Genomic DNA, 14760 nt, shown 5'->3' with positions numbered 1-14760 from the left:
GTCAGGTAAGACTTAATGAACTACTTGTTTATCGTGTAGGTTCCAAAGTAGTATCTTTAGCAAATCACAAACTTCCCACTGTACTACAGCCCTACCTTAAGATAAACCATTTCCTCAAATAAGAACTATCAAGCTTCTTAACTATTTGATTGAAATAAAACTTTCACTGGGTTTATTTGTACCATAAAAATCAACCCATCTAGATTTGTCATCCATAGTACCACATGCACTGTGGTAGTCATTCTTTCATGTATGTTGTAACATTTGGACTCTCTCCTTACACAGAACACACAGATCAACTAAAAATCCCACTAACGGATGTTACTAATGGAGGAGAAAAAAAGGAATAAATGCAAAACGGAAGTGACTGATCCTTCCTGAGTTTTCTGTCTAACTGGAACCCTTCCAAAGAAAGCACCTCTGAAGGCCAAGGAGCACACACATGCATGTCTACATGAGAGGCCCCCACCCAGTTCGCGCCCACCAATGCTGTGGAGTGCTATGCCTTATCCTCAATGCATTGATGACCAAATTCTGTATTTAAAATATCAACACAGCCGGGCTCTGGTGGCTCACGCCTGTAATCCTAGCTACTCAGGAGGCTGAGATCTGAGGATTGCGGTTCAAAGCCAGCCCAGGCAGGAGAGACAGTGAGACTCCTATCTCCAATAAACCACCAGAAAACCCGGAAGTGGCGCTGTAGCTCAAGTGGTAGAGCGCTTGCCTTGAGCTGAAGAGCTGAGGGACAGCGCCCAGGCCCAGAGTTCAAGCCCCACAACCGACAAAAAATAAAATAAAATAAAATATCAACACAAGTAAAAGCATTTTTGGCATCTAAATGTCTTCGTATTCTCAAACACAAAGAGTTTGAGAATACTGAAATGAACCTGGGATTTGCCTGCATTACCTAAAACATTCGAGAGAAATGCTGACCACAAAGGCAGAACTGGCCATCACAGCCAAGTAGGAAGATGCACACAGGGCTGAAGGTCGCATGTGTTGCTCTCTGATGCTAGTGTCCTTCCCTTCTGGCCATTTGCACCACTCTTGTATAAAGCTCTGCAGCCTTCTACTGCACTCCTTCCTAGGGTGTTTACAAAAAATAGGAAACTCCTCCAAATATCTTGCTCATTTTGCTGTTAGGATTCTACTATGTGTGTACAAAGTAGATACATATTTTCCTTAACTGCTACATGCAAGTGCACAGTGGTGATATAAACATAGTATATGCACAAATGTTTCAGAATTTCCCTGTCCTGCCTTTCACCCTGTATAGCCCCAAAACAATAGTTCTTGAAAGTTCAAAATGCCCTCCCCTTCCCATACCTAAGATACTCACCTTCAGGAACTTGGTGATGATGTCCATGTCCTTATGGTCATCGCCCTTCCCTAACGATTCCCCCAGGGCCTGAAGAGAAAGGAACAACACTTCTGCTCATTAACACACAACTGAATAGGAACACATGAGCATCACCAGGTTAAACAAGGTTATCACACCCTTCTATTTTTATTTTAAAACCTGTTCAAATTTCTAGACACAATAGGAGGGAAGAAAATCAAGATGCTAATCTGCTATCTGTATTTAGAGAGTATGCTTCCCATCGATTAGCATTCTACCACTTGAGCCACAGTTCCACTTCTGGATTTTTGCTGGTTAATTGGAGTCTCACAGACTTTCCTGCCTGGGCTGGCTTAGAACTGCAATTCTCAGATCTCAGCCTTCTGAGTAGCTAGGATTACAGGTGTGAGCCTCTGAGGCCCAACTGCTTGCTATCTTTTTATGAAACTATTGCTTGTGACTAGGAATGGATTTTTTTGGGAGAGACAAAAATGTTCTAAAATTAGATTATGATAATGGTGGCATCAACCTGTGAAGATACTAAAAACTAATGAATTATATACTTGAAATGGTATCTTACATACTGAGTATTTAAAGCTGTTAAAAAAAAAAAAAAGGAAGAAAGAGAGGGAGGGAAAGAGGGAGAAGTAAGATTCTGACCAACAACTAGTTGCCTACACTTATTACTTCAGTAAAGTTTAGATAGCTGCTGGGGCATTAAAATGAGTACAACCTTGATTCACAACTATTATCTCACTCTTAGCGACCACTATATGTATAAGAGCCAGAAACTAAAGGAAACAAAAATTACAGCTTATGTTGCATTAAGCATTTTTCAAAATTTGAAGCTATATTATTTTACAGGTAAACATGACACAACACTACTTTTTAATGAAAATTACACGTATGATCGCACATTCAACACAATGGCTAAACTGGAAAGCTAGACCCACCACCACATGTTAGCAGAGATGTAAGGACACAAACCCTTTGCGCACTGCTATGGTGCTACAAATGGGGATAGCAACTTGGCAGTTCTTAGGCAAGTTATCTACACACATACATATATTCCACAATCCTGTTTCAGACCACAACAGTTGTATAAGATTGTTTATCACAAAGCTGTTTGTTGTTAAGGAGCTGAAAGAATTCAGAGCCCAACATTAAAAGGAAACATCAAAATATAATGAATACCACATGTAACAATTAAAAGCAAAGGAATTAAATGTGTCTAAAGTATCAAGGATGGATCTTAAAAGCAGTACAAAGAGAAAATCAAGTAAAACCAAAAGGAAGGGAATAGAAATTACCACCATGCAATTTAATATATGCACATAAAATACTGCAGGCTTTCCCCAAACACCAGAAAAAAGGAGAAACATCAGACACATTACAGTGGATGCTTGTGAAGGAAGAAGGTAGAGGAATCTGAACAAATGACAGTGGAAAAACACTGAGGCAGCACACTCCAGTGTGATCTGCAGTGACAAATGATTGGCTCAGCCATCTCTGCCCAGGAAAAAGGGGCAATGGGGAGCTGGCTGGGCTGAGCATAGACATTACCTCTAACTCTTCGATGGTGGTGTTTTCCTCATGCACTTTAAGATCATTTTGTGTATCCTCCTCCCCAGGCTCCTGCCCACCCACAATTTCATTGAGGTACTGCTGGTCAATCTTATCCAAAGCTGCTTTCAGATCATTCCTCAGGCCCTAAGTAAAGACAAAGTACCTCTTATGAACTTCCATGTATCTTTTACCTATGGCTTTTCATTAAGGGTATGTATGCTTCATTTTTCTATCCACATGCAGTTAAGAAGTTGACAAAATAGGACACAACATTATCAACACATTATACTTTTGGTATATTCTATATCAATACATTATGCTATCTATAAAACTATCATCACTAAGTTGTATATGCATATTTAAAGGAAGATACTTAGAAAGTCCATTCAGATAAAGAAACAAATCCAACTAAAAATCTTCTTAAAGACTAACTTTTATCAAAAACTAAGTACCTGCTATGCATCATGTGGAATCCAAGGAATTCCAAAAGATTATCTCATTCAATTTTCATAACATCTGAAGGAGCCAGGTATCATTGCTTCTATTTTACAAATGAGGACTTTTAAGACTTAGATTAAAAGTCAAGTGATCACATCCTATTAACTATAATCTAAGAATGGAACCCAAACCTATTCCTAAACTCTTGCCCCCAAATTTCTATATATGCACTCAACTTAGACTGAAAACACATACCTATTTTAAAACTGAAGAAAACTTGTCTTCCTTCAGCAGAAGTAATCTGACAACTCAGTATTTTCATTTTTGCCTATAAGCATGTAATTAGCCAAACTCTATACTCTTGTAGCTTATGTGCTATTGTGCTACTTTTCTAGCTTTATACTGCTTACCTTGTTAACTTCTGGGGTAAGGATCTCTATTTTTCTTAAACGCTGAAAAGCGTCATAATCAGTTTCTCCAAACAGTCTAATTGGTTCTCCTCTTTCTCTCAATCTTCTGATAACCTATAAACAGAAACAAATGCCCAGTATATTACTTAATTTTTCAAAACAGGAAAGACACTAAACATCTCAAAATAATTTGCGTATTTTACCATAATATTGAAACATGGGTTTAATAAAGCTAATCTAATTATCCAAATTCATGTTTGAATGAATATAAAATCTCCAAAAATTTTAATCATTTCAATTATACTAAACTGGGAGCAAAGCAGAAAATAGAATACTTTAATTAAAAAACTTTGACTCAAATGTCAATACTATAAAATCTTATTACTGAATAGTTCCTAGAAAATGGCCAGACAGATGAATCTACAACTCAAATGTAAAGCAAGTTCCTAACATAAACCATCTGTATTGTTTAAGAAATGCAAAAAAAAAAAGTAAATAAAGCGAGCCTTTTTATCAGAATATAAGAAAAAGGATTAACTTTTGGTTCTCATTTTACATAATTATGACTTGTCTTTTAGAACCAAGAAAATTGAGGGGATGGGTGGGGGTTGGGAGAAATAGGAGAGATACCAATCAAGATGCACTGTACTTACAAACTGACATGCTGAATTGAAAACCTTTTGTACAACTACTTAAAGGTAACAAAAATAATTGAGGACATTTATCTAATTTGGGGGGGGAAGGACAATTAACAAAATGCTGAAACAAGGACACAGGATGATCCATTGTAACAATGATACTCACAAGACACTATATTGGAAATAACCTTTACAACTTTGGTATGGGGGTAGAAGGTGGGGTAAGGGAAGGGATAGGAGAAAAACAGAGGAGGGGGTAACAATGCTTGACAAGAAATATACTCATTCTTACTCATGTAACTGTAACCCCTCAGAGTACAGCATCTTTACAATAATGAAATTAATAAAAAGAAAAAAACTGAAAAAATTAATAATTGAGGAGGGGGGAATCACATCTGTCCTGGGGCTTGAACTCAGGGCCTGGACACCATCCCTGAGCTGCTTTGCTCTAGACCCAATACCAGCACAGAAAAGAGAAGAAGAGGAGAAGAGGAGAAGAGGAGGAAGAGGTAGGAGAAGAGGAAGGAGAGGAGAGGAGGAGGAGGAAGAGATACAGATTCAGATTAAAAAAAAAAAACAACAACTAGATTCCACATATGAAAAAAAGATTCCAGAAAAAAAAGAAACATTAATGACCATGGAAAACAAAAACATGTTCAATTCTAGTAACAGAAAGTTGAAAGTCAAAACATTAAAAATATGTAAATCTCTGTAGTTGATCTGGAAAGATGAAGCAGTATAAAAAAAGAATAATTAGCAAAATAACTACATAAAAATAATTTAAGTATATTAGGTGAATTTATATTTACTTAGAATGCATTTGTTCATTATTTAAAGTTTATGCTTGGAAGATACCACTACTAAAAAACAAGCAGAGAATAATGTAGTAGTACATGAAGAAAACTGTAGCTACAGGGGTTTGGGGTTAGCTTTCCTGTATGGGAAATAACATATAACTTAGGCAAACACTATTTTTCTTTTTGTCCACCTAATACTTGTAATATTAACCTACCTCTTGCCTAGAAAGAGTCATGGGTAATTTTTCCTCAGCCAGTTCAAGTTCTAATACTGGATTTGATGAAGTTAGTGGTTTCTGGTCTTCTTCTTTAGGTTGTATCTATATTAATTGCCAAAAGAAATAAAGTTCAGTTTTTAAAATACAGTTAATATCATCACCACATTAGCTATACACAAAAATTAAGCACATTTAAATATTAAATGTATTCTACATGTTTCTCTAAGGAAAAAATTCCTAATCCTAATAGTTGTACATGCTTTTAAGAGCTTAGTAAATGCATCCATTTCAGTCAGGAACATCGCAAGTAGACAGCATGCATGCAGAGAAAGCACTCTTGCTATAAACGTGGCATTACTATAGTGGTTTCCAAAATCAAACTCAATAAGGCTGAAATCTGCACTCACGTTCTCCTTGGCTTCTATTTTAGGTACACTTCTTTACAACAATCAATTTGCTTCTCCTCGGAGAGAAACTTTACAGTGTTGATTGCTGCGAGTGTTAAAATGAAGACTAAAAAATTGCTTTCCACCAGAAATCTGTGAAACTTCCAACTCAAGCTTTTTCCTTATTTTGGTTTGGAAAAGGATTCTTCCAACCCCAGAGAAATTGTTATCAGACGTATAGAAAACTTCTCCATGCTATACAGAACTGGCCAAAAACCAAGGTATGAACTATATTTATAGGAAAATGAAAAATGGCAGCTCTTTGTATGTCAGTCAAAGAAAGAGTGGATAGACTTTGCATATGAAACCTCAAGGAAAAAGCTCTTCAATATTTTCCATATCTGAGTAGCAGTCCATGTCATAGATTAGGAAAACTAATGTGAGCCCCACTGCATATTGACTCATGGTTTCCCATTTAGCCACTCAATTCTGGGAGCCAGATTCAAAACACCACCAAAGATCAACAGTAAAGAAAGAAACTCATTCAATTAAGAAAAGCATTTGGTTAAAATTATTTAATTCATGATTCTACAGTTTATGGTTAAAGATGTATTTACCATAACTGACTGACATTGAGATTAAATCAAAGTAAAAAGAACTGCCAGGCACTGGTAGCTCATGTCTATAATCCTAGCTACTCAGGAGACTTAAGAACTGAGGATCATGGTTTGAAGCTAGCACGAGCAGGAAAGTCCTGTGAGTCTCTTATCTCCAATTAACTACCAGAAAACCAGAAGTAGAGCTGTGGATCAAAGTAGTAGAGTACTACCATTGAAATAAAGAGCTCAGGGACAGCACCCAGGCCCTGAGTTCAAGCCCCATGACCAAGTCATAAAAATGGTAACTCACTCTTATAAAGGAAAAGAGATTCTGCAATACTATATTGTTACCATTACCAAAAAGAAAATATTAAATACATCTTTAGAAAAAACAAAAAACTGTGCTTAATTTTCAAGTTTGTAATCCAAATCTCCAAACTAAAAACACTTTTAATTACACAGTGGCAGTTGACAGCTGTAGGACAAGGATGAAAGAGATTTTTGTCAGCTGGACTCAAAGTTGCAAGCAATCCCTCCACAGTAATTAGTCTGCTTCATTGCTTTCCAATATATAAAAGAAGCCTATCCACTCCCTGAGACTATTCACGTGGGGCAGAATTATCTTCCTACCTTAGCAAAAAAGTTGAAAAGGTTCAAGGTTAGAGATCTGGGAATGTGACAAGTCAGCAGACTAAACTTATAATAAGCTTGAATTATATAATAGTGGTCGGACAAGCAAAATACAAGAACTTTTCTTTCTGGCTGATTACCTAATAGTTATTTACATAAAACAAATTTAACTTCCTAAACTAAAAGCAAATGAAATAAATACATCCACGGAAAACTAACAGAACACAGCTGCCAGAAATCTAACTCCATGCTTCTTTACTACTTGCCCTTTCCCAGCACTACAAAATGAAGCTAAGTGCATCTGCATACCATTTGCATTCCTCATGCGTCCTTTTAAAAATGCTGTATCACATAAATTAATTTCCAGGACTTTGCCCACTACATGCACAAGAATGTTAATTTTATATTGATGTTTCACAAGCAGAAAGTTGATTTCAAATTAGGGTTCAGCGTAAGTATTTCAGTAGACTCTCATGACAGTGAGTTCAGATTATTAGACTAGATCTAGTTGTCTGTTATAAGATCTCAAACATGGCTTCTCCATATGGGAGGTTACAACCAGTAACCCCTCCCAATAAAAAACCCCAGTATGATTATCAACTAATGTCAAAGATCATTTCAGCAATGCTTCTAAAATACACAAGCAAAGTCTTTCAGACAAGTCATCTGTTTCTAAACAGTATTTCAAAATTGTTCTCAACCAATGGACTATCATAACTATAAAATGCTATCCCTTATTCTAACACAAAAGCCTATTAATGTACAGTATGCTGTAGTTTAGGCAGCAGTACTTAGGGCCCCAAAGGAATTTACCATCACTGCAAACAAAATCAATGGCTTAAAATATTCAGGAGAACACAGGGACATCACCACTGCCAGTGTCACTGCTGCTGAGTGACTAAAGTGCTTTGAACTCTTGTGGGAGAGGTTGGGAGAGGAGAGGTGTGGAGATGGAAATCAGGCAGTTGCAGATCCAGCTTTGATCTCAAGCCACTTCATGCTGTCCACAAAAAGCCAAACCAATCCAAGCCAGAAGTCATGCATGTATTTTCCTGAACTCAAGAGATGTATTTTTAAAAAGCAAAGGCAAAAACTCATACCTCTCCAGATGGCTTCTCACTTATAGGCTAATGTATAACATTAATAAATTGAACAGAGATCAATAATTTTGTCATTTATCAACTGTACAATAATAAACTCAGAAACATATAATTTAACATAAAAAACTGGCATTCTTACCTTGTAGCCACATCTTTCAAAATAAGCTTCCTCTTCTTTTTTTGCAAGTTCACTTCTCTTGAAATATTTCTTATTTTCCTATTAAAGGAAACAAGAAGGTTAATAATATATCCTTGGGCAAATTTAATGTCCCATAGTCCTCAAGTGCTTTGGAAAGCTTTTGGTAACTCCTAAGTTTTACAAAAATTTCTTGCTTTTTGGTTCTATGGTCTCTGTAACCTGAAGTGGGTATTGGCATGGATGTGAAACAGATGTGCAAGTATTTTCCTCAAACTATCACTTGACTATGTTTGTCCAACTCAGCAAAGAACCAATAATATTTTCCAAATGTTCATAATTTCCTAATGTCTAAGTTGAAAGAAAATTTCTACAAGTGGATTATGAACCACATAAAATTGTGTTTTAATGTTTTACTCATAACCAAAACCAACATAACTTGGGCAGATATAGGCAACTTTTGAAAAAGAGTTCTAAGGATGTACCTAAACCCTTTTTGTGTCTTAGAATTTTAGTTATCAATTCATTGTTAAAATAATATCAATACCAAATGTTGTTAGTGAATCTAAGGCTTTTGCTTGATTTGTTTTGATGTTAAGTAACAGAGATCTCAGAGTCTGATCCAGGCTAAAAATGTTAGTACTTTACATACCTGCACTGTGAAATCTACAGCCCAATTTACAAGCTATGTGCAGCTCTGCCTCTTGGATATTATTCCATTGATGACTCTATTCAAACAGACACTTCCCAACTTTGTAAACTAATGATAACAGAACCTCAATATTATCTCACATGTCTTTAGCATCTTGTAGTTCCAACGTTCACTCACTCAGGTAGCAACTCTGTACAAATGCTAAATATATTAGGACAAAGGTTTGAGGGTAACAATAATAGCAAGAACCAGTTACCAGCACCTGAATCCACACTAATCGTCAGTAAAATATTATGCCCAGCCTATGAAAACCACAGGAAGGAGACAGCAGCATCTATGACATACTCTTCTCAAAGGTAGAGAATAAAGGAGTAAGGAAAGACAACACCAGGAAGCAATCAAACCAGCCCAGGACACTGGGTTAGTTTTAGCCTCTCCAACAGATTAATTTCATGGGACAAAAAGGGGAAGCTGGAGGAATGAAAATATTCTAGATTAAAAGGAAAGAAGTCCTGATATAGAAATGCAATTAGTTAATTTTGTGTGGATCTGATTTGAACAAACCAACTGCAAACACAAAAACATACATAAATTGATTGGAATATATGACTGTGAATTTAATTATATCAAATAATTTTATTTTTGTTGGATATGATATATGTTGGTGACATAAAAACATGTCCCTTCTGCTAGTTATGTGGGTTAGGGAAAGAATATATAGAGCCCATTAGACAACTGTTTTTATATAAACAAAGTTCACTCATTAACTCAATAAACATTATACACTTATCAACCACACAGCAAACACAATTTGCCAGAAACAAAAGGCAGAGATGCTATCTGATAAGGAACTGACAGTATCAAACTACTAAAGAACTATCCCCTTTTACAGGTTAAGAAAATTGAGAATGAGATCAGGCAACATTCTAAGAACTGGGCAAGACTGCTGAGTGACAGAGGCAGAGCCAGAACTCTGGTTCTTAAGCTTTTGGTGTGGTGCTCTGTACCCAGACACCCCAAATTCAGCATCTCAAATTATTCCTTTTACCTATGTGTTCTACAATCATCATATTTCAAATACACTTGCCAACTCCATTGGGGTACCCCGAAAGGACTGCCAAGGCCGAGCCCACTGTCCATGAATGTCTCATTGGACTGTCTCAATTCCATTGGACACACCTAATTTACTAGGCGTTAAATATCAGAACATTTGAAAATATTGTTTAGGAAACTTGGTGAGACCCTATAACCCTGCTTTATAAATGTTATTCTTGGATTCTATCCAAGTTGTACTCTCTAGATTATAAAAGTGAGGATTCACAGGTCTAAGCTCATGAAGGCTCCATCATCCATAACGTCTGCCTACATGAAAATCAGTGAGTCAATGGTGACAGCAAACATTATCAAGAGCTCTAGGTATGCACATGTAGTGAGACCAAAGGAGGATACTCTTAGGGGAGGAAGCCAAAGGCACAATGCTTCTGCGCTTCTGATCACATAAAATAATATTTATCAAGATGAATTCCAGGAAATGGAAAAAACTATCAAGAATATATTTTTATATATTATACATATTTTATGCTATCAAGGCAATATATTTTTCAGTGATGTCAGTGCATCTAATAGGCTGAATGAAAGCAAGCAAGCGAGAGAACATAACCAATCATTCCATTTGCATAAAATTCTAGAACATGCTATCTAATATAAAGTAACCAAAGGAGATCAGTGGCTATGGATGGACAGGGTGGGACAGGCTGCAAGGAGGGAAGGAGGGATTACAAAGCATATAAGGAAACTTCTGGTGAGATGGATCTGTTCACACTCTTCTGTAGACAGTTTCACAGATGCATACATGTGTTAAAATTCACTGAATTGGCCGGGCACTGGTGGCTCACGCCTGTAATCCTAGCTACTCAGGAGGCTGAGATCTGAGGATCGCGGTTCAAAGCCAGCCCGGGCAGGAGAGACCGTGAGACTCCTATCTCCAATAAACCACCAGAAAACCGAAAGTGGCGCTGTAGCTCAAGTGGTAGAGCGCTTGCCTTGAGCTGAAGGGCTGAGGGACAGCGCCCAGGCCCAGAGTTCAAGCCCCACGACCGACAAAAAAAAAAAAATTCACTGAATTGTACATATTAAAAGTGTAGTCTAGGGCTGGGAATGTGGCTTAGTGGTAGTGTTCACATAGCACACATGAAACCCTGGGTTCCATTCCTCAGTACCATATAAACAAAAAAGGCCAGAAGTGGCGCTGTGGCTCAAGGGGTAGAGTGCTAGCCTTCAGCAAAAGAAGCTCAGGGACAGTGCCCAGGCCCTGAGTTCAAGCACCAGGACTGGCAAAATAATTCAAGCCCAGGATGGGCAGCAACAAACAAACATAGTTACTGCATGCCAAAACTACTTTAAAAATAAGATTCCACAAGACGATTTAGAAAGAAAAGGGAGGAGGGAGGGAGGGAGGGAAGGGTACAGGTGGGGAAATGACAGAGGGAGAAAAACAGAAAGGAAATAACCAATAGTATCATATGATAGCTGGGTGCTGGTGGCTCAAGCCTATAATTCTAGCTAATCAGGAGACTGAAATCCAAAAATTCAAAAGTAGAAAAGACTCCAATAACTAGCATAAAGTCAAACTGGAAGCACAGCTCACATGGTAGAGTGTCAGCAGTGAACAAGCAAGCTGAGCAAGAACAAACCCCTGAGTTCAAACTGAGGTACCAAGAGATGGGGTGGAGGCCTTTCAACTTAATATGAAACAGAAACTAATCTAATTTAAATATTCAATTAAATGATAAGAGCCACAAGAAAAGTGCTTGGCATAGCTAATTATCAGGAAAATGCAAATTAGACTACAGTAAAGCTGGGCGCTGATGACTCATGAATATATAAAACTAGCTACAGCTGATATCTGATGACTGCAGTTCAAAAACAGCCGCAGTAGAAAAGTAGAAATTACCAGCAAATGCAGGAGATGGAAAGTGCAGCCTCACTGGTAGAACCAGCCTTGAGCAAAAAAGCCAGGCATGACGGGGAGACTGCCCATCAAGTGGTTGCCTACCACTTGAGCCAGGCCTTCATCTTGGCTTTTTGATTATTTTGGAGAGGCCTTATGTTTGTGCATGTGTGCCAATACTGGGCTTGATCCTTGCTTTTGGGGGCGACAGAGACCCTTCACGAGCTGGGGATGTAACTCAGTAGAGAATGCTTGCCTACAGTGCCCCAGGTTCAATCTACAATGCCACCAAAAAAATTACATATACATATATATATGCAACCCTAAGTCTCAACTGCAACACACACACACACACACACACACACACACACAATCAGCACATATATATGACCAAACCAAGTGCTAAATTAAAAGCTAAAAAGTCAACTAGGAAAAGTTTATGATGCAAAATTAAAAGTAATTATGAACATTGTTTTAAATCAAATCTAATTATGCAAATGTGCATTCTGTAAACACAGGTTGAGCTGAGTCTTTCATAAAGCGATTTTCCCTTTACAGCACTGTCCTCCCTCATATCAAGTACAGATCCAACACATGTGTTTTAATTAGCTCCCTTTTTCACAGCTGTTTCTTTTGTTGCTGTTGTTTTTAAATGGGCCAGTCTTGGGGCTAGAACTCAGTACCTGGCACTGTCCCTCAGCATTTTTTTAAAAATCAAAGCTAACACTCTACATTTTGAACCACAGCTCACTTCCAGCTTTTTGGTGGTTAACTGGCGAAGAGAGTCTCATAGGCTTTCCTGCCTAAGCTGGCTTTGAGAGCTCAACCTCCTGAGTAGCAAGGATTACAGGATGAGCCACCAGCAACTGGCTACTATTTTAGAACTAATGATTATGAAATCTGCCACCCACCAACTTAACAACTCTAACTTACATGGTATACATCCATCAATCAAAGGCCTCAAAGCATTGGCAAAGCATAGGACCTCAGACACCTGTGGGTCTAGAAAGACCTTTTGAGAGGAACCATGAGGCCACAGCTGTTTTCAATTCTATGGGTAAGAAATGGTGAGCTTCAACAAGAAATCAAGGCAGAGGCACAGACTGTCAACATGCAGGGATAGCCAGTTTTGCTCCAGGTTAAGCAGCCCTTACTCAAAATACCTGGAACCAGCAGTGTTCTGGATCCCACAGGCTTTTTTCTTTCTTAAATTATTCTGCAATAGTTGCACATTCATAAAGTTACTTTGGAGAAGGGGAAACACAAAATTCCCATATGTCCATGTACACTTTACGAGATCAGAGGCAATTTTACACAATAGTTTTAGTGTGCCTGTGTTTTGAATATTCAACTGAAGTCGGCTGCAGGATTTTGGAGCATTTCAGATGTTTGGATGAGAGTTAATCTATAGTAAAACAATTATATTAAGCCGTCATACTTGGCCACAGTCTTTTAATATCTTGTGGGACAAAACAGGAAGTATGCATAAAGCATTTTGCATTTATACCAAAGTACAATAGCCGCCCGAGAGAAAGGCAACTAAGCTGAAAGCTAAATGGGCTGTTTTTTTTTTTCACGGAGTACTATTTTATCATGAACTGATACTGACAAACTACACTTAGGGCTTGAATAATCGGTCATGTTTCCCACTGAACACCATGAGGCTATCATTATTTGTTGCCTATGATTTAAAAAAAGAAATCCCAGCTTCCGAATTAAAAAAAAAAAAAAGTGTTGAGAAACTTTAGACCTGCCACCGCGTACTTGTTTCCTTAATGCCTTAAGAATGCTTCCAGAAACCTCAGGCATACTACAATAATATCATTTTGTGCGACTGTCATTGGCTAGCCGGTGTTCCCCAGATGATCAGCGAACGTGTATTTTTCAAGTTTCTCTAACTTATTAGCGGGTAAACACAGACAGACGTAACCCGTCCATAGAAGCCCTCCCCCCACTCCCACCCCCACGTCCCTCCCCCCACTCCCACCCCCCACGTCCCTCCCCCCACCCCCACCCCCACGACCCTCCCCCCCACTCCCACGCCCACCCCCGAGCCCCACAACCATCCGGGTCCTCACCACCAACAGGTTCCTGTCCTCCACCAGCTGTCGTTTCCGCAGAATCTCCGATTTCAGGACGTCCATCCCGCCGTCCGGCCCGAAGCTCGAGTTTCCAGCTCCTCCGACCCAGACCACCCCGCCAGGTTCACCCCACAGCCGACTGGCAGCGGAGCCGCGTCGGTACCGGACCACAACAACCGACGCGCCCGCTTCCGGCGGAAATCGGGATCAGAGAGAGGAAGGAAGAGAGCGCCCCGGCCCGCTGTGGGTGGCGAAGCGGTTGCTCATCAGCGCCTTCTGACGGCGACCTCCGGAAAAGCTCCTGCAGTATCCCCTAGGACAGAGTTACAGTATAGAATTTGGGGCCAAATGGTTGGGAAATGTGGCTTCGTGGTAGAGATCTTGCCTAGCATGCATGAAGCTCTGGGTTCCATTCCACAGTACTACATACACACAAAAAGCTGGAAGTGGAGCTGTGGCTCAAGGGGTAGAGTGCTAGCCTTGAGCAAAAGAAGCTCAAGGATAGTACCCAGGCCCAGAGTTCAAGCTCCACAATTGGCAAAAAAAAAAAAAAGGATCAGAGCCACATCTTCTGAACAGCTGGTGTGTTCCTTTTGATGTTGTTGGTCATGAGGCTTGACCTCAGGGCCTAGCCACTGTCCTTGAGCTCTTTATACTCAAGGCTAGCGTTCTACCACTTTGGGCCACAGCCCGCTTCTGGTTTTCTGCTGGATAAATGGAGTCTCTCGGACGTTCATGCCCAGTCTAGCTTTGGAACCACGATCCGCAGATCTCAGCCTCCTGAGTAGCTAGCATTACAGGCATGAGCCACCAGTGCCTG

At 39.1% G+C, this 14760-nt stretch overlaps 1 protein-coding gene across 2 annotated transcripts in view; it reads right to left on the bottom strand.

The window, feature by feature from the left end:
- The window catches only part of Prpf18 (pre-mRNA processing factor 18), a 28160-nt gene extending 14044 nt beyond the window's left edge, over positions 1–14116 (bottom strand). Inside the window, exons 1-7 of one of the 2 annotated variants that reach the window (XM_069990386.1) lie at positions 13938–14116; positions 8261–8338; positions 8122–8148; positions 5404–5508; positions 3754–3867; positions 2903–3049; positions 1340–1408 (exon numbers count right to left, since the gene is read on the bottom strand). In XM_069990386.1, the coding sequence (XP_069846487.1) occupies positions 1340–1408; positions 2903–3049; positions 3754–3867; positions 5404–5508; positions 8122–8148; positions 8261–8338; positions 13938–14003 (606 nt within the window). In that variant the 5' untranslated portion in view covers positions 14004–14116. The remainder of the gene's footprint in view (positions 1–1339; positions 1409–2902; positions 3050–3753; positions 3868–5403; positions 5509–8121; positions 8149–8260; positions 8339–13937) is intronic. The other variant, XM_069990387.1, reaches the window with a different exon arrangement.
- Between the last annotated feature and the right edge of the window lie 644 nt (positions 14117–14760).

The sequence above is a fragment of the Dipodomys merriami genome, unplaced genomic scaffold (assembly GCF_024711535.1).
Source record: "Dipodomys merriami isolate MVZ:Mamm:240054 unplaced genomic scaffold, mDipMer1.0.p SCAF_4, whole genome shotgun sequence".
In the NCBI taxonomy this organism is placed as follows: Eukaryota; Metazoa; Chordata; class Mammalia; order Rodentia; family Heteromyidae; genus Dipodomys; species Dipodomys merriami.
Note: the sequence above shows the minus strand (reverse complement) of the source record. Positions and strands in the feature narration are given on the sequence as shown.